At 42.3% G+C, this 17,915-nt stretch overlaps 1 protein-coding gene across 5 annotated transcripts; it reads right to left on the bottom strand.

The window, feature by feature from the left end:
- Positions 1-371: 371 nt before the first annotated feature.
- lmcd1 (LIM and cysteine-rich domains 1) lies at positions 372-16,263 on the bottom strand. Of its 5 annotated transcripts, none has more exons than XM_032512902.1 (8): positions 15,864-16,263; positions 15,495-15,707; positions 7,115-7,200; positions 6,168-6,423; positions 4,481-4,630; positions 4,053-4,304; positions 2,169-2,387; positions 372-1,107 (listed from the first exon to the last, which is right to left on the bottom strand). In XM_032512902.1, exons 2-8 carry the CDS (start codon positions 15,519-15,521, stop codon positions 979-981), a joined length of 1,119 nt encoding a protein of 372 aa, XP_032368793.1. In that variant the 5' UTR covers positions 15,522-15,707; positions 15,864-16,263; the 3' UTR covers positions 372-978. The 5 variants fall into 5 exon arrangements, with proteins under 5 accessions (XP_032368793.1, XP_032368795.1, XP_032368792.1 ...); XM_032512904.1 differs by having other exon boundaries at positions 15,495-15,673; XM_032512901.1 differs by having other exon boundaries at positions 15,495-15,688; positions 15,860-15,892.
- Between the last annotated feature and the right edge of the window lie 1,652 nt (positions 16,264-17,915).

Genomic DNA, 17,915 nt, shown 5'->3' with positions numbered 1-17,915 from the left:
ACCTTTGTCGGCCATTTCCTTCACAAATTCCTGATAAATTAAATTAAAAAAGTCTCTTGTCTTCTTGTTCGTCCACTTCCATCTGTCTATGTTGAACTGTTGAAACTTCTTCTTCTGTGTTTTGTGGCGGGTTGCAACCATAAAATGACCTAAAACTTAATTTCAATTCATTATTTATTCGGCAAATAACGTTTCCATCAGCGTTGATCGAATAAGCCGTATATCGATCAAGATCAAATCCGATGAGACCAAACGTATTTCCTTTGAGATAATCATGAATTTCTATCCAATTTTACTGTTTCCATAAGGCATTTTTCTTTCAATATCACTTAATTTGGAGAAAAACGTGTGGATGGAAACATAGCTCATGCCCCACTACTACGTGTCTTAAGAAAGGTCCTTGGACAGAACAAAACGTAAACTTGGACTATTTCTATGATTTCCAATCATTTATTTTATTTATTTGACAGACACAAAGCGCAGCTAATTAGCAGTACCAGAGTTAGAAATAAGCTCATTTTCATCTGTAGTCCCAGGGCAGGAAGCAGAGAGTAACGTCTCTGTCAGACCACTAGAGTGATTGTTAATGTCAAATAAACACATCATTGAAAGACTTTAAGCGCTACTTACTTTGCATTATTTAATTCTTACTTCTTTCTTTTATTCATATAACAAGCTGACCAACCATGGTAAATATTAGATTAAAGATTATTATTTTTAGGGCTTTTCCCTTTATTAGATAGTGACAGTAGATAGACAGGAAAGGTGGGAGAGAGATGGGGGATGACACGCAGTAAAGGGCTGCAGGTCGGACTCGAACTCGGGCCGCTGTAAAGGACTCTGACTACATGGGGCGCACGCTCTTACTGGGTGAGCTAGAGGCCCCATATTAGATTTTTTATTTTGTCTTATCCCATCCTTGTAACTCTGTTTTAGTGCTAAAACGTCTTAAAACTGAACACAACATTGTGTTGAACACTACATAGTGTGAGTGTCTTGGTGCTGACATGGTGCGTGCAGGTTCTGTCCACACTTCCAGCAGCAGTAATGATGATGATGCCATGTACGTCCATCTTTTGCCGTGTGAAAAGACTGGCAGAAGATCAACTGAGGAAGAAGAAAAGAATGGGGATGGCAAGGGGAGAGGAGAAGAGATTATTAAATACATAGTGATAAATAAATATAGTTTTTTGGCTGATAATGTTTGTCGTTGGGTCAGTACTAGGGCATGTTGTTCCATGTGTAGACCCCATGTCAGCCTATGGTTTTGATCCCTTGACTTGAACAATGATGGCGTTTTTCCATTATGGCACCTGCCCGAATCACCTCTACTCTCCTTTTTTTTGGCGGTTCTGCCGTGTTAAAGTATGCATCCAGTGGTGTTTTTTTTGCTGTCTCCAGCTTCTTTAGAAACTAACTGTGTCTTCTGGCAGCCACACTCCGAGAATCAAAAACAACACACCTTCGACGTTCTGTGTGTGTGTCGCGTTAGGTCATGGCAGTTTCTTGTGGCATTGCTATGACGACCAGCTACGCTGTTATTAGCAGTGGGTAAGTGCCAATACTGTATACTCTGTAAACTCCCAAAAATGGTCTTACTGTGTACCTGTTTCATTGTTGTTGGTTTTTGTTTATATATAGGCTATACATACTGTATATATGAGGTGGGGGGCCTCAAGTCACACGACTTAACTTGAGTCAGACTCGAGTCGCAAATTTGAGAACATGAGACATGCTCGACTTTGACTAGGTATTTAGCGCTTGAGACTTGACCTCGACTTGAGACAGACGACTCAAAAGGACTTTTATATAATATAAAACAAAGAAATATTTGCTTTTGCCCCTAAGGGGAATGAGGCCATCATTTATGTTAAATACACCTGTGCTTTTCCTACTGTCTATATACTATATATATGTCTATATACTACTGTCTGTCTATAAACCTGATTCAGACTGTCATTAGATTTACAGCTATTATTAAGTCAGTAACCAAAGTGAAAGACAAAATGAAAATCAGATCTCATGGTGGAGGTAGAGGAAAAGCCAGAGGATCCCAAAGTCATTAGGCTTTATCCCCTGGGGAGCAAACCATCCCGTCACAGACAGATCCCAACCTTCCTCTGTCTTATATTAAAAGTGTCCACTAGAAGTCTCCCGTGTCATCTCACCTCATCGCAGCCTGAGCACCGTGGCCACACCGTCTGACAGTAGTGTCGTCCGCAGAACAGCTTCTGATTGGACCAGAAGTAGACCAGGTCCACCAATCCCTGTCCACACTCGGAACATACGAAGCAGGTTGGATGCCAAAGGGCGCTGTGGTAACCTGCACGTTCAGCATAAACAGCTGGACTCTCTTTGGCAACGTCACCTTGGCAACCAGTGCACCGCTAGAAGACAGGATATGACAGTGAACCAAACCACTGTAACAAACCTTAAGTTTAAAATGAGTGGTGTTAGAAACATTACAGTGAGGCATTCTGGGGGAAAGTGGTGGAAAAAAGTAGGTGGCCAACATTTACTCAAATACTGTCCTTAGTACGGATTTTAGGAAACTTTATGCTACTTTCTACATCTACTCCACTATATTTAAGAGGGAAATATTGTACTTTTTACTTTACTACATGTATCATTCAAGAGCTATAGCTACAAGTTACTTTTCCACATTAAGATTTTACTTACAAAACATTAATTCAGATTGTAAAATATGATCCATTCTTACAGATTAAACAACCAAAAGTACATGAAGAAATTTCAACATTATAGTAGGCTACTGCTTACAAAACAATACATCCATGATAATGATCCAATAATATAGTAGTATAACACTGACAGTTGCCACCTTGCATTATGTGTACATTAACTTTTGATACATAAATTACATTATGTAAACTAATGCTTAAGTGAAAATTTGAATGTAGGACTTTTACTTTTAATGGAGTATTTGTATACAATGTATATTTGTATACTGTGGCATTGCTGCTTTTACTTAAAGGGATATTTTATCAATTTAAATCTACACCAAAGATTCTTCAAAAAAATAATGTTTCCAAAATTGTTTCAGTGGTTCATCAACTCCTAACAGGTGCACTGAACGGCACTTCTGCATTCACTCTGCGGCTCTCTACCGGATATAACCGCACTATGCAAGTTTGCCAGATTGGGTAGCGGATCTGTAGTTCCAATGAAAAAGCAGTAATGGACAAGTCCTCTTCCAACCTGTAGGGGGACCAAAGTGAAAAAGTGTTTTGGTGTTGCTTTAAATGCAGCTCTGTGTCATCTTTGTGTGGGCGGTGTGTGCAGATGAACAGTGTGTGGCTTCCCTCCACTGAGCACTGAACCAGAAGCAGACACTGATCTCTGGCGGATCTCGACAGACCTCCGCTCCTCTGATCAGCTGGAAGCTCTTTGCACTACGACCATGGAGGAAAGCCACAAACCGTTCATCTGCACACACTGCCAGGACACAGAGCTCTGTTGCGTGCTTTTCCACTTTGTGTTGTTTCTATATTTGCGGCACGTTTCTCTTAATGGAAGTGTTTTGGATCATTGAAACATGTTTACCCCAGTTGGCAAACATACAAATCCCTGTATTTATAGTAAGTGGCAACCCTACTGCTTCCTTTGAACTTTGTGAGAAATGTACAACCAGAAAGAGAGCCTCACACCCCAGATTGCCCCAGAAATAGGTGTGAACGGTGGGATAAGGCCTATTTACATTGATATTTTTGGGGTTTAGTATCCAGTATGAACGAGGAACAGAAAACTTTTTCTGAGTAAAAGAGGGGACTACTGGGTAAAATGCTGTGGTTGTAAATTCAACGTTTTGGGTTGGCTTCAGGCTTGGCACAGTCATCTGGAGCCTGGGAATATTTAATAAGAGAGTGCAACCTACAAAATAACTGGACCATAATAACTGGATTGGAATGAAAATGCCTTTGCTGATGTTTCCTATCTGTCTGATGCTTTTCAGAGCAACATGTTTTTTTCTCGAGGGTGCAACCGACATTAGCAGCATTTAAACTGTGAAGATGCCAGACGCCTTATTTACTTACATATCCAGTCTTAGTGCTGTCATCTGTTCCGTTAGTTGAGCCAGTAGCCGAGGCAGTGCTGCTGCTGGTCGAGCCGTGGTCCGGGTGCTGCACAGCATCCTTTTTGTCAATGTTGCTGCGGTCCTTGGCTTCCTTTGCTTTCCTCTGAGTGGCTGCTTCCCTCAAAGCTCCGCCCTCACCAGGTAAGGCCACCTCCCCAACTCCCAGCACCTCCTGTTTGTAGCTCTTCACAAACAGCAGCATGGAGGACATCTACAAGAGAATGTAGGAGAAGTAAGAGATACCAGTCATCGTGTAACACCGTTTCATCAGACTTTTCCATTATGGGGAAGTTGTTTTCCAGCCATAAATACTGATTTAAGTGATATTGGTTAGCTGACATAGTGTTTAAATAATAATGAATGTCTGGTCCTGGCAGAGTACTGTACCTCCTCTTCACTGGCAAGGCTCTGACACTTCATGGGGTCCTGATCGTAGACAGGGAGCTGACTGAAGAGCTGCCTGCGTCGCTCCAACGCTCCATCTGTCCCCGAGACGGGACGTAGACTATCTGGGATGAGCTCCATGTACTGCATGGCCTGAAGGGGGTCAGGGGCGTTTTAATTATGGTTACCTCTATTTCTGCAGCATAAGTTAGATTGAGATATAATTCACATTCATTCACATTTATCAGGCTGTAGATTCAACACAACGGGGGGGCTGTGTTGAATCTGTACAAAGTACAATACTTTACTCTGAAATAAAAGGATAAAATGGTTATATGTAAAGTAGAGACCTCTACTTCATCAGCTCCAACAAGCATTTATAATACTCATGTTTCCAGAGTCTGAATGTTGAGAAATAGACAGTAAGTTACTGATTAAAATCAAGACAGAATGGATAAAAAAAACAAAACAGAAACCAAATCAAAGGCAGGGTTGGTAAAGTTGAAAGGCTAGTTGAAAGTTGCTTCTCCTCTGGGCTATGGCTGTCTACCTCCCCCCCCCCCCCCCCCCCCCCCCCCCCCCCCCCACACCTTGTCGTAGGAGCTCAGCCTTGCCTGTACTGCAACCTTTTTTGTTGCCGCTTTTTCAGCAAGTTTATATTGAAAATATACAAATGTTCCTTATGTGGCGCCACTTTACTTCATTCTACCTTCTGCACATTGTCTATTGTTTGCCTGTTTTTCTTGTGTGTTTACTTGTTTGTTTTGCTTTCATTGTAGAATATGCTGCTTTAACAAGGGAATTTCCCCGCTGTGGGATGAATAAAGTATCATCTTAACTAATATATATTCATGATCAGTTCACTTTTTTTCTTTTTTTCTCTTCAATTTGGCACTTTTGCTAACATTTCTCACCACTGACGCGTTACCATGAATAACACTGAAGTAAATAAATCTGAAAACACTGGTCTCACATTGTAGCTTGAAAAACATATATGAGGCATGTGATTGCCCACCTCTCACTAACATGATTGGATGACATTCAGCTTAGAGGGAATGTTCAGGAGACTTTCTGAGTTGGTTTCATCTCCCCGTCCCGGTCTTGTCAGGGACACATCTATGTGGACGATAAGTCTAGAGCTGTACCAGCAAGACTCCACGCGCTGCAGCATTCATTTCACAGCAAACAAAATGCTGAAGAGCTTTAGAGACGGATCTGGAGAGTGGTCCCAGTGTTGGATCTGGATCTGTCTCTACAAGTTGAACCCCGGTAATGTCCCCTGCAACCCCCCCCACCACACTGCCGTGCTCAGTAATCACTGTCATCCTTATAATTACAGGCTGTGAAATCTGAAACATACTTGTTTTTAATGGAAACCAGGGCGGTCGAGACTTTTCCACATGCAGAGGGGGCTGTAGACACTAAACTAAAATAGTAAAAAAGAAAGAAAATGAGTTTGTTGTCTGTCGTATGCAACATGCTCTTCCCCAGGGGGTTAAATTAGGAGTCTGTCTAAAACCGGATTATTTTGTGCGATTGTGCCGTACATTTTTGTTTAAGCTCCGTCCAGCAGAGTCAACAACGGTAACTGGTGAGTTAAATGTGACTCGACAAGCCTTTGCAGACAAACCTACTGCAGCTCCCCCCCCCACCCGACCACCAACCTCCTGTACTCCACACTGATCCTCACCAGTGTCTGGTTGAGGCCGGCCGGCGCCCAGACGTATGTCGTGGTGTTGAAGGTGGGGTCTTTGCGCGACACCACCGGATTGGTCACAATCATGCGGTTCCTCTTGTACATGCGAAGGCCGCCGCCTCCTTTAACCTTCGCTGTCAAATGGGAGCACGGCGAGTCTGCGAGCAGGCGTCCCATTCGCTGGTCATCTTCCACGTCACTTCCAGGAGCGTGGTCGATCGCGCTGCAGCCGCAGGCGAGACACGCTTTCCTGCACAGGGACGGCAAGACGAATGGGAGGAGAGCAAAGATGTAGGCTGGCATGATCATCCTTAGAAGATTTTGCTGAATTAAAGACTGTGTCGGGCCAGATTAGGTGGTTTTCTGCCTCAGTGGGGTACTTTAATTGGGTGGTTGAATGTTGATATGGGAAGTTTGTAATAATTTGTGCTACTTTTTCTTGGCGGTTTCCCCCAACAAAACAGACATTATTCCAATAAATCGTCTCCCTTCCGTGCAAGTAGTGCGATGAAATGACAGGGATCAACTTTTTTGTTCATAGCTCTGTGAATAAAAGACTGTTACATCTGTTTGTATAAGTAAAACCTTTTATGCATAATAAAGTAGATTGTTTTTTGGTATAGTAACCATGGTTTTGAGTTTGCCTGATAGTTGTTAAAACAGAAAAATCTTTAAACAAAAACATCCATTGTGTAGATGAGGCATTGATGTACAGGCTAGCAGTGGATATCAGTGGGACATGATCCCTCGGAGCCTTCAGTTAATTGGCTAAAAATATGCAAAGTTCCTTTAATAGCAGAGAGTGGTTGAGAGGGAGGAGTGGAGAAACCACTAGTACTGTATCCAGCGCTTCAGTTATTTCTCTTTCCCTTCCCTTCACTGAGTTTTCTTTTTTTATGCATTGAATAATAATAAAATGAAAAAGCAGTGGTGGGGTGTACCTCCAAGAATGTGGCTGGAATCCAGAGCAGCTCCCCTCACATACGTGACACGCCGCTGCACCTCCTGCACTCTGCTTTACAGACATCTGAGAGGAGACACACATAACAAACACACAATGAGGTTATACATTCAAATCATTACATACAGTCCCTCAGAGTCTTGTAAGGAACAGTACGTTCAAGTTTGTATGTTATAAACAAACTAACAGTGAGAGATTCAAAGACCAAAGGTCACAAGAGCTAACACTAACGTAGAAAGCCGTTTAGATCAGGAAATAAAACTGATGTACAGGTTAGATAAAACATCAAATGAAAACTATGGTAAGTAAACAAAACACTTGAAAAAACATCAATATTATGAGACATGAAAACATTTTGACTTTTTAAGGTACTGTATCAGCTTGGTGATATTCTACATTTTTCTTGCTGTGTAGTAAGTGCCGGATTTAACTGATTCCTCTGTGCCATAGAGCTCCACACACACACTTTAATTTACTTAGAGTTAGTCTCGCTTTGCCAGACCCTCCTCCACAGCGCCGCAGAGGAAGGTCTGGCTAGTCCACACAGCATTCTGGGATGGGAGTATACACCTGCTCTGGTTTATTGGCATTTCTTTAAACCAATCACAATCGCCTTGGGCAGCGGTAAGCGCCGGACAGAGCCACGGTGCCGCTGCAAAATAGTCTCTGGAAGGAACTTTTGGTGGAACATGGGTACGTTCAAAGGTTGTTTCAGTGGTGCAACAGAAAACTCTGATTGGACAGATAGTCTAGCTAGCCGCCTGGATTTACCCTGCAGAGATCTGAGGACCAGGTAACCATAGTCCTCAGAAATCCCTTTATTATGTCAACAATGCCGACACAAAGAGAGCGGAAGGTGACGGACATTTGCTGAAATGAAATGAGGGACATCTGGCTGAACTATCCCAAAAATGAAACGTGGTCCATATAGACCACGATTTACAGCGTCCTGCTGCCACAAATACTCACTGGAGCAGTGAATGTGTATTAATCCATTGTTGAAAATAGTCCCCAAAAAATATACAATTTTCTCTTATTTGAATAACATTTGCTAAGAACTATAGTCACAGCTGTTTTAGCAAATTACTGACTTGTTTTTGAAGCTGATGAGTTAACTAACTGCCATTTAGCTTGGAGAACCTGTTTTCACCTCTTCAGTGACTATTTTGTTAAATAAAGGAAGTACAATCCTTTAAACTAAATGCCAGTGGGGAGTAAATGGGACGTTTTGAGAGCTTTTGTGACTGATAAGTGTTGGCTCGGCAGGCTAGCATGGTTTGCGGTTAACTTCGCAGCAATATTAGTTCACCAACTACTGCAAGTATTTTCTTCAATTACACACACCTGCTTTTCCCAATGATTAAAGAAGACTTTTTTTAACCCTCATATTGTCCTCGGATCAAATTTGACCCGTTTTGAGTTTTATTATCACAAAAAATGGGCCTTTGAAGTAGGCGCTGAAAATGTCAACATTACAAAGAAGAAGTGACAAAAATGTCGGAAAACGCGTTAATAGTGTTCCATGGTTGACGGGAAGCCAACACAAGGGTTAAGTGAAACTGAATAAAGAAAGAAAATTAATATAGAAAGAAAAGGTAATTCTTGAATTTAATGGGAAATAGTGTGACAAAAAAAATCTCAACTCAAGTTCCACTTGCAAGCCACCTCTATACCTTTCAACCCATTTCCTCTGCTGACGAGGGCTGTGAGATGCGGGTGAAAGCTCTGGAAAAGGCCAGTATGAGGACGTTGAGTTAATAAAGAACGTATAAATAAGTATTCGTACGACACAGAATCAATGTAGAGGCCTCAAGTGGCGATGATTCTGCGGATGTAAGAGAAAGTGTTGGATGAGAAAGAAGAGTTGGTGTTTTCAACTTTTCTCAGTGAGTGTGGGAGGAAGGGAACACACACACACACACACACACACACACACACACACACACACACACACACACACACACACACACACACACACAAGGGTGGATGATCTCATCGATCCACCCATTGACATCATCATCTCGGTACGGATAAACAATCTTATCAGTCGTCACTGTACCACTTTTCATCTACTCTTCCTCTTCAGCTCTAGAATGTTTGAATCAGTTTTCTCCACGCTTGTCTTTTCCAGCTGTCTCTCTTCTTTTTTTCTCTTCCTACCCTGACTGTACCTCACCTTTCTTTCCTTTATTCCTTTCATATTTAAAAAGAAAAGAACATGCCTGCAGTCCTCTTCCATACTTTACGCTGTACAGTCTTTTTGTGTTTTTGTATGCATACATGCATATATGTGTGTGTGTGTGTGTGTGTGTGTATGTGTGTGTGTGTGTGGGGGTACAGTACAGTTTTTAAATCATCTGGCAGGAAACCTGATGACTGTTCTGCTAAAACAACCTGCTGCTGACAGACTGTCCACCTGTCCATCTGTCACCAGGTATTTACAAGCCCGTCTCTCCTCAGGGAGACATTCATACACACATTATATACTCTCTATAGATAAGCTCCCAACATGATGAACTACAAAATGAGTTGCTACAACATCTGAACTCTTTTGGGAGGTATTTCCACCAGATGTTAGAGCGTGCCATGTCCAGCACTGATACTGGGTGATAAGTTCTGGCTCGCATTCAGGGCTCTGTTCTTCCCCACCAAACTGGACAAACCATTTCTTTTAAACCTGGCTTTGCTTATGAGGGCGTTATCGTGTTGAAACAGAAAAAAATACCTTCTCCCAAACAAACCTGCGAAGAACACCGTCTAAAATGTCTAATAAGTTCAATCTCTACACAAGAAAGCCTATTTCCCAAAAAATGTCAAACTATTCCTTTAGAGATCTTCATCATCCAACTCCCACCAGAAAACAAAGACCCCGACCAAAGCAGTCATTAGTGAGAGAGAGAGGACAGATGAGTGTGATTAGAGGTGTAAAGAGAGAGAGAGAGTGTGTGTAAGTGTGTGTTAGATGTGAAGAGGCTGTTGATCGGCCCGTGTTGAAAAGGTCACAGCGATGATGGCTGCAACAGTAACAGCTGAAGAAGACCTCCTTACATCCCTCTGGAATACCCTGACTGACTGAGAGTGTGTGTGAGTGTGTTTGTTTATAATTATGTTACTAAGCTGACACCAGTTAACAGCACAAAGAGTGGTACAAAAACACCTTTCCGAAGTCAGTTCATTGGAGCATTGCACAAAACCTCTGCAAATCTGGCTCTTTTTTTGTGTTTTAATGTAATATTCTTCTTCCTGTAGAAAAGGCAGAGGGTAGACACCCAATGAAACAAAGGTGTGTGTGTCAGTGCCTACTCACTGTGATCCTGGTGGGAGTCACAGGAAGAGCAGACATGACTCGAACCACTTCCTCCAAACAAACACAAATTGAACCTGTTACTCATCCTGGAACCAGTCATGACACAGAAGCCATGGTACATGTAATGTTGGCTTGTTGGGACACTGACCGACTTCTACAAAATTGCACAAAAGTTTCCAATTTTCTTGTGTCCACACGAGCCAGCGAGATGGAACGAGGGCAAAGAGGCAGAGAAAGGTGGTGAAATGACGTGCAACTAAGGGGCGTTGCAGGCCATGGTCAGCACCTTACCTGCTGGGGGGGGGCCCACCAGGGAACCCCATCTCTAGTTCTATTAACCGAGTTGCCCTAACACATTTGTAAAGGTCAGCTGAAAATATGCGGTAAGAAAACCAAGTATGGTCGTCAAAGTCTTAGACCGAGACAAACAGGACAGAGGCAGTTGTGTGATTGGCATAAGACATGTTGGAAAAATGTGGGTTGTAAAAATAATATATATATCTTGTTCAAAAATTGATTTAGCTGCTTAACTTGTTTCATCTGGCATTCAGTAACGTTATGTCCCTGTCAGTAAAGGTATCTGATATTAACGGTTCTTGGAAGAAATTGATTTTTATAGTCAATTCTTCTACAATCTACTGAGAATTAGATACTGTGGTTTCAGCCCTCATAAGTTGGCTGTCCTATGTCCGGTCCCTATACTGAAGCAAATTTGTCCTGCATTTTCTACAGTGGCCTCTGAAAGCTGAACAGACCTGTTAACTTAAGTCCCGCTCAAATATTTAATCTGTGTGGCTCCTCTATTATCAGGCAATCACTGACAACCTTCACTTAGCCTGACGGAGTTATCTTAACCACAAATACAAATGGAACAGGACAGTATGATTGATTAGCTGCTCTGAATGAAAGCATTTGCCAAATGATACATGAACCAAACTGGAAATGGATTTCTTCAGAAAGAGGGAAACATGTGTTAGCTCTATATTTAGGAGTCAGATAAGGCAAGTATGTTGTAGGTGGATCACACTCTGCTGAGCCTCGATGAGTAATTCCAAACATGTCGGCTATGTGACAGTTAAACTGCAGGAAACGCTGTGAGATAAGGAGCTGGAGGTCAAAGAGGCGGTGAGTAGACCCTCTTCAACTTCCAGAACCCTGTCACATGGAATGCTGGATTGGTTTCCTGTTGTTCTCCAATATCCAACAAAATCAGATAATATGTTACAAATGAGCTGGCATTTACAGTAGACATCACTTTGTCAGTATCACTGTTCAAAAGGGTGAAGAATTGGGATATCGGGAAGAGAATTTGATAGTTTGTCTTATACAAATTCAAATAGATTTTTGGCTGGATCGTAGCCCGAAGGACCAGCCCTACAACCTCATAACCCTGTCGTTGAGTGAGGAAGTTCCACGATTGGTCGGAGTAAGTGTGATGACGCGAGTTTTGTGTTTCCCCACTGGCCCTTTCAAACTTGCCCTTTCAAAAATGCACGACACAGACTTTTACCCCCACTATCGCCCCTTAATTACCCAATTAACTGCCTCTGTGTGCTTAGGTCTAGTCTGTTTAACAAGGTTACATTAATTACTCGATAGCGCTTCAGATGTGGAAATCTAGACGCACCCTAGCGGCAGCAAATGTAATTTGCAGCCAGGGTCAGTCTAGCAACTCTCCGTTGGCTTGGGAGCTGGAAAAACCAAATTCTGGTCAGGCCAATCACATCGTGTATAGAGTCGGTGGGCGGGCTTAACGTAATGACAGCAGAGTTGGGACGGTTCCACTTAAATTCCCTGCTGCTTGAAAACAAAAAAGATGGCTGCCGCTGCTGGCAAACAGCGGCCATGACTCTGGAAAACGTGGTGTTAAGCTCTGAAGTCATTCTTAAAAAAGTGAGATGTGTTCGGAGTTTAAAGTTGAATCTATCAACTAGCGTTGCTCTGGTTGGTTGTAGCGCTGTCCAATTGCGTGCAGAGGGAATTTGAAAGACAACCGTTCATCCCGCCCCTCGGATTGAGCCCTGCCAATGGTGAGTTCTCAGACCCAACATCTGGATGTGGGTCTGGCTTGTCAGGGTACTTCAGATAAGTAATCCATAACAATAACTTCTTGAAAATAGCATGATTACATTGAAAAGCAGTCCTCGATTATTCGTCTGTTATTTTACCGTGTCATGGGACATGCCACCTAGATGAACATTTAATATCTATATTCACATTATGGACACCACCACCTGTTGCAATTTGGGCAAAATTAAGCACAATGACCATACACGGTCCAGCTATACACTGGGTTTGGACCTAATTTTGTTAACCTAATGTCTGGAAATTAAACTGAAAGCACTTTAATGTTGACATAAAAATAACCTGCAACTCTTATTTATGTATTTTTTTATAGTTTGGACTGTTGGTCAAACAAAACAGGTACCTGTTACAGACATTTTTTTACTGTTTTCTGACAAAATTATTCATCAATTAGTCAAGAAAGTAATCAACAGATGAAGCGATAATGAAAATAATTGTTAGTTTCAGTCCTATTTAACTTTATAGTTTGAGAGCTTTTGGTTTGTACTTTGGTTACAGTGATACCTTCCTATGATCCTAAAACCCATTGTGTGTGTGTGTGTGTGTGTGTGTGTGTGTGTGTGTGTGTGTGTGTTGGGGGTTATTTCCATCCTGGTGATGGCAGTTTTTCCAGCTCCTGTACTGTCTATAAAGAAGTACGGACTTTCAAAACCCCCGACAGGTGACACTGATCCGTCAAGTCATCTCCCTCAGACTGATGTGACCTCTGGACGGACAACCAGAGGATGAATTACAGGACAGATCAGTGGGAGACAAAGAGCCACCAGAACAGACCCGGGGGGGATCAGGTCCTCGTGGTCATGGATTACCTGCTCTGACTGAATTAGACATCTCCAGCTGTTTAAACTGGATTGGAGGAGATCAAGCCTGAGAGATTTCATCCAAAGTGACTTTAAAAGACAGATGGCTGACTTGCATCAGTTTATTAACTCACGTTTTTTAAATAAAGACTATAGAAGAGATAACAAACGGCACCCGCATCACGCCTATTGCATGCATGCATCATTTCCTGTGAATCCCCTGTACAGCCAAGGTGTAGCCTGGAAACCAAACAAATCTGCAGAAGTCAAGAACCTGGACGGGGCCAATCCCATCTGTTTATTGCACACGGGGCGGGTTTAAGACGATGACTGATAGAGGAGCGTTATGCTTGTCATGTAGTAACTGGACGTCAGCGCAACTGGGCTGTGCTGATTAAAAAATTAATGAAGAATCTGTTATTGTCTATCATACTTTTGTCCTGCTTTAAAGGGGGCGGGGCTTGCCCCAAGTCGCACGTGTTGCTCAGACCTGCGTTGTGTCATTGCTCTGATTGGTTGTGGGCCTATTCAATTGCATGCGGAGGCATTTTGGTCTGTACCGTTGGTCTGCACAGGCGACTGTAGGATCTCTGGGAAGTGATACCAAAACACACCTGCAATCCCTGCTTATCGCCAAAGATGCCAACAAACACAACGAAACGAGATCTTCGAGATTGTCACTTTCATTAAAGTTTAAGTGCGTACGTTTTTTGTATTAAGAAACGCCCGTTAGATCCAAGCCATCGATGTAAAAGAAAAATGTTGCTACAAAGCTGATTAAGACTATCAGCTCCACACAACTCATTTTTCAGTATTTCTCAGGATGGCTATGTTCAGAAGATTGTGTCGTCCGGTGACTTTCACGAGCAGAAACTCGACTGAAGAGTCCATTGTGTTTTTGAATCCTCCGTCTCCTCCTTGGCTACTAGCAACTGCATCGAGGAGGGGTGGCAGCGCTCGATCACGGAAGGCTTGTATCATGTGGATGCGCCGACAGTGTTGTAGTCATTGCTTAGAATTCCTCATGGGGGCGGCAGAAACTACGCCCCATAGCTTTAACTGTGGTCTCTTTATTCAAATGGCAAAACATTTGTCAATTCAATTTGCAATTTTTTTCAGTCAATTTAAATATGTTCTTTGCATTTGATAATTTAATATGCCGAGTGGCAATGCAATCCTCAATTCATTTTGAATTTTTTTGACAAAAGATTTGAATGAAAGCTGCGGGTGTGGCCTGCCTCGGTCACCAGTATCGTCACACAATCACAAACGAATTACTGGGGAATTTCAGGTCGCATCTCATATCTACAGCGGTGAATATGATTGTTTGATAACAGGCACCACATCACAGCCAACTACGAAAAAATCTACTTGACATAATATAATCATTGTATGATCATGTCAAGCTGGTTATTTCAGAGAAAAGCTCAAATAACACTGTATTGCGAGCACTATATATCACTTGTGTTCTACTTTCCTGGCTTAGTGGCTTGGCGTTAGCAATTGTGTATTATCAGCAATAGGGATAACATTCATTTTCCTCTATTAACTGTTCATTTTTTTATTTTATATTTGTTTTAAACTGTTTAAAACCACCAAACACCGCGTCCATGTCAGGCTTGCATCATGTGGACGTGCAGACAGTGTTTTCGTCCTTAATTAGAATTCCCCATGGGATAGACCGAAACTACGCACTATAGCTTTAACCAATTGAAAACAATATTGCGGAGAGAGATAGCATGTAACTCAGTTTCTTATGGCAAAATAAAACCCTGCTCTCAAACTTTAAAAAATGTGTTTACATGAACACTATGCTGACTGAATAGTGAAGTGAAAAATAAATGTCCATTCAGTCTAACTATTAACTATTTATATAACTACTAACTTGGGCTCAATCAAAGTGTGACAAGTTTCCAGGGTGCTTTTTTTTTGTTGGTTTCATACCCTTGATAAACATATATACTGTATAAATATTGAAAAGGCAATGAAGTTCACTTAAACTTCAGTAAAGTGTTTCAGACATCCATCAACAGAAGATCAACATCCCATCAGACTAACTGACTCTCTGACCCTTGACCTCCTCCTTAGTTTTTTTGTTTTTAATTAGCAGTATCTACTACATGCAATTAAATATTTAATCTGTACAGATATAAAGGTTTCTGTCCTACCTTGTCCATGGCTGAGCTCACGTCCATGTTGTCCAGCGTCTGTCGGCTCTCCAGCTCTCTCTGCCTCTGCTCTTTCAGAACAATGGGGCTTAAATTCCTCTCCTGTCGACCACACTTCCTCTCTCCCCGCCCACAGTCGCTCCTGCTGCCGCTCTGCTCCGCCGGCTCTCCACAGCCCGCTGCAATTTAACTGTCTAGACTTTCATCTCATTCCTGCTCAGAAACATCAGCGTCACTCTTCCACTTTGAACTCTCGGTAATAAGATTTTTGCACGCCACACTTTACTTTCAAACTCAATTTTCTCTCTTTTTTCTGTTTCTTTTTCTTTCCCTTTTCTATCTTTATGAACTCACAACAACAAAACTCACCTTTCTCCTCTTCAGCTGTGGACTCTTCTTCTACACCCTCAGCAACATGAACTCAGGAGGTTTCTTCACATCGGCTGAAGGGAAACCGATAAGTCTCCCAACACCTTTTCCTCAGTAAAACAGCAGCACTCAAGCACCCCTGTTTTTCTTTCTGACTTTGCTGAACAATGTATTCACTGTGCTTGGCTAAATATTACAGGTACCTCCTATATTACAGCCTCAGACCATGTAGCAGCAGACTGGCAGTATTCAGGGAGATTTATGGTCTTGCAAACAGCAGCTGCACTGTTGGCTTTCTGCAACAGACCAGGCTTTAGAGTCAGGCCTGGTCGTCAGCCGACTGGAGGACTACCTGGAGCAGTGAGGCCTGGCTGGGCTGTTTGTGTTTTTAATCTGAGACAAAGACAGAGAGAGCCCTGAGGGATTCCCTGATCCCGCTCTGCCAGCCAATCAGAGTGAGCTTGACAAACTCCTCTGCCAATAGGAACATCCGAGGTTCCTCCTCCTCCTCTCGTTCTGCAGCTTTTTGGTGTGAAGCTCAGTAGGATGTAGACCACAGAGCTGAGCAGGGATAAAGTGATCCATGCAGGCAGGACACCCAGGGTCAGTCATAGCCACACAGGGCCAACAGGACCAAACAGAGCCAAGTAGGGCCACACAGGGCTAAACAGACCCAGACAGAGCCATAGAGAGGTATGGAAAGCCATGCAGGGCCAACACTGGACTAATAACAGCCAGACACGGCACCTGGGCTTCACGGACCCATGCAGGACCAAAAGGTGCTAAATAGAGCTAGCTAGTCACTAAAGGCTAAATCAATCTAAAGAAGGACAAACGGGGCAAAACAGAGTCAGGTGAGGCCACATTTAGCACGACAGTACCATGCAGAGCCAGCAGGGATAAAAGGGGCAAAGTACTCAGAGTACTCAGAGGCAGTATTCCAATAGTTTTCCAAAGGTTGTGCTACTTTTACTTCAGTAAGTGACCTGAATACTTGAAAGAAATTAAAAAGTAAAAATTAGCAACCACTGCACATAACAGTATAGCAACAACTCTATCCAGTTTAAAACAAATAGAAAATGAAAAACTGAACAGTTAATAGATGAAACTGAATGTTATCCCTGTTACTGAATGCATGCACAGATGCACAGACTTTGTGTTTTTCCCTGTTTGTACAGTAGCACCTAGCCCATCTCACAGCACTGTAGCAAATGCTTTACTGCGCTTGTGTGTGTAGAGCAATACACAACTGCTAACGCCGAGCCACTAAGCCAGGAAAGTAGAACACAAGTGATAATATTCTAGCCCCATGTTCTGAAGGTATGGACTTGAATGATTTACAGTCATTCTACTTCCTTGTGTATATTGTAAAGTAAAACCTGTGTTTGCAAAAAGTTTTAATAAAGAGACCAAATGATCGCGGTGACCAAGTACATGTCATGCAATAGACTGGCGGCACTGTTTATAGAGACCCAAAAGACCATTGCAATGTAAAATGCAAAAGATTGAGCTTTCATTCAAATTATTTGTCAGAATAATTCAAAATGAATTGAGGATTGCATTCCCACTTGGCATTTTAAATTATCAAATGCAAAATACACATTCAAATTTACATTAACATTTGAAAACAATTGCAAAAAAGGAATTCTAAGCAATGACAACAACACTGTTGGCGCAGCCACATGATGCAAGCCTTCCGTGATTGCGCACTGCCTTCCCTCCTCGATGCAGTGGCTAGTAGCCAAGGAGGACACGGAGGATTCAAAAACAAAATGGACTCTTCAGAAGAGGTCATTATCTTCACACGACACAATCTTGTGAACATAACCATACAGAGAGAGTTGTGTGGAGCTGATAGTTAATTAGGTTTGTTGCAACTAAATGGGCAACTGCTTGAATATACCAATCATTGTTATCAAAAAGTTTTGCGCTAAAGCTTTAAATCAGATGCGTCAGTGAGTAGGCCAATGGTGCTACTTCTGGTTTACAACACACGGAAAGAAAACCTCATCCTGGTATGTACAGCTGAGCACAAAGGCATGGCAGAGGGCC

This window comes from Etheostoma spectabile, chromosome 4 (genome assembly GCF_008692095.1).
Source record: "Etheostoma spectabile isolate EspeVRDwgs_2016 chromosome 4, UIUC_Espe_1.0, whole genome shotgun sequence".
NCBI lineage: Eukaryota > Metazoa > Chordata > Actinopteri > Perciformes > Percidae > Etheostoma > Etheostoma spectabile.
This window is presented reverse-complemented; position numbering and strand designations above follow the sequence as displayed.

Bases quoted from the DNA above. Each gene is read 5' to 3' on its own strand.
- lmcd1 (XM_032512902.1), bottom strand. From the start codon at position 15,521: ATGGACGTGAGCTCAGCCATGGACAAG. The intron at 7,201-15,494 runs GTAGGACAGAAA...GTCTCCTCTCAG, and splicing joins TGAGCTCAGCCATGGACAAG to ATGTCTGTAAAGCAGAGTGC. The intron at 4,305-4,480 runs GTACAGTACTCT...ATTCTCTTGTAG, and splicing joins GCCTTGCCAGTGAAGAGGAG to ATGTCCTCCATGCTGCTGTT.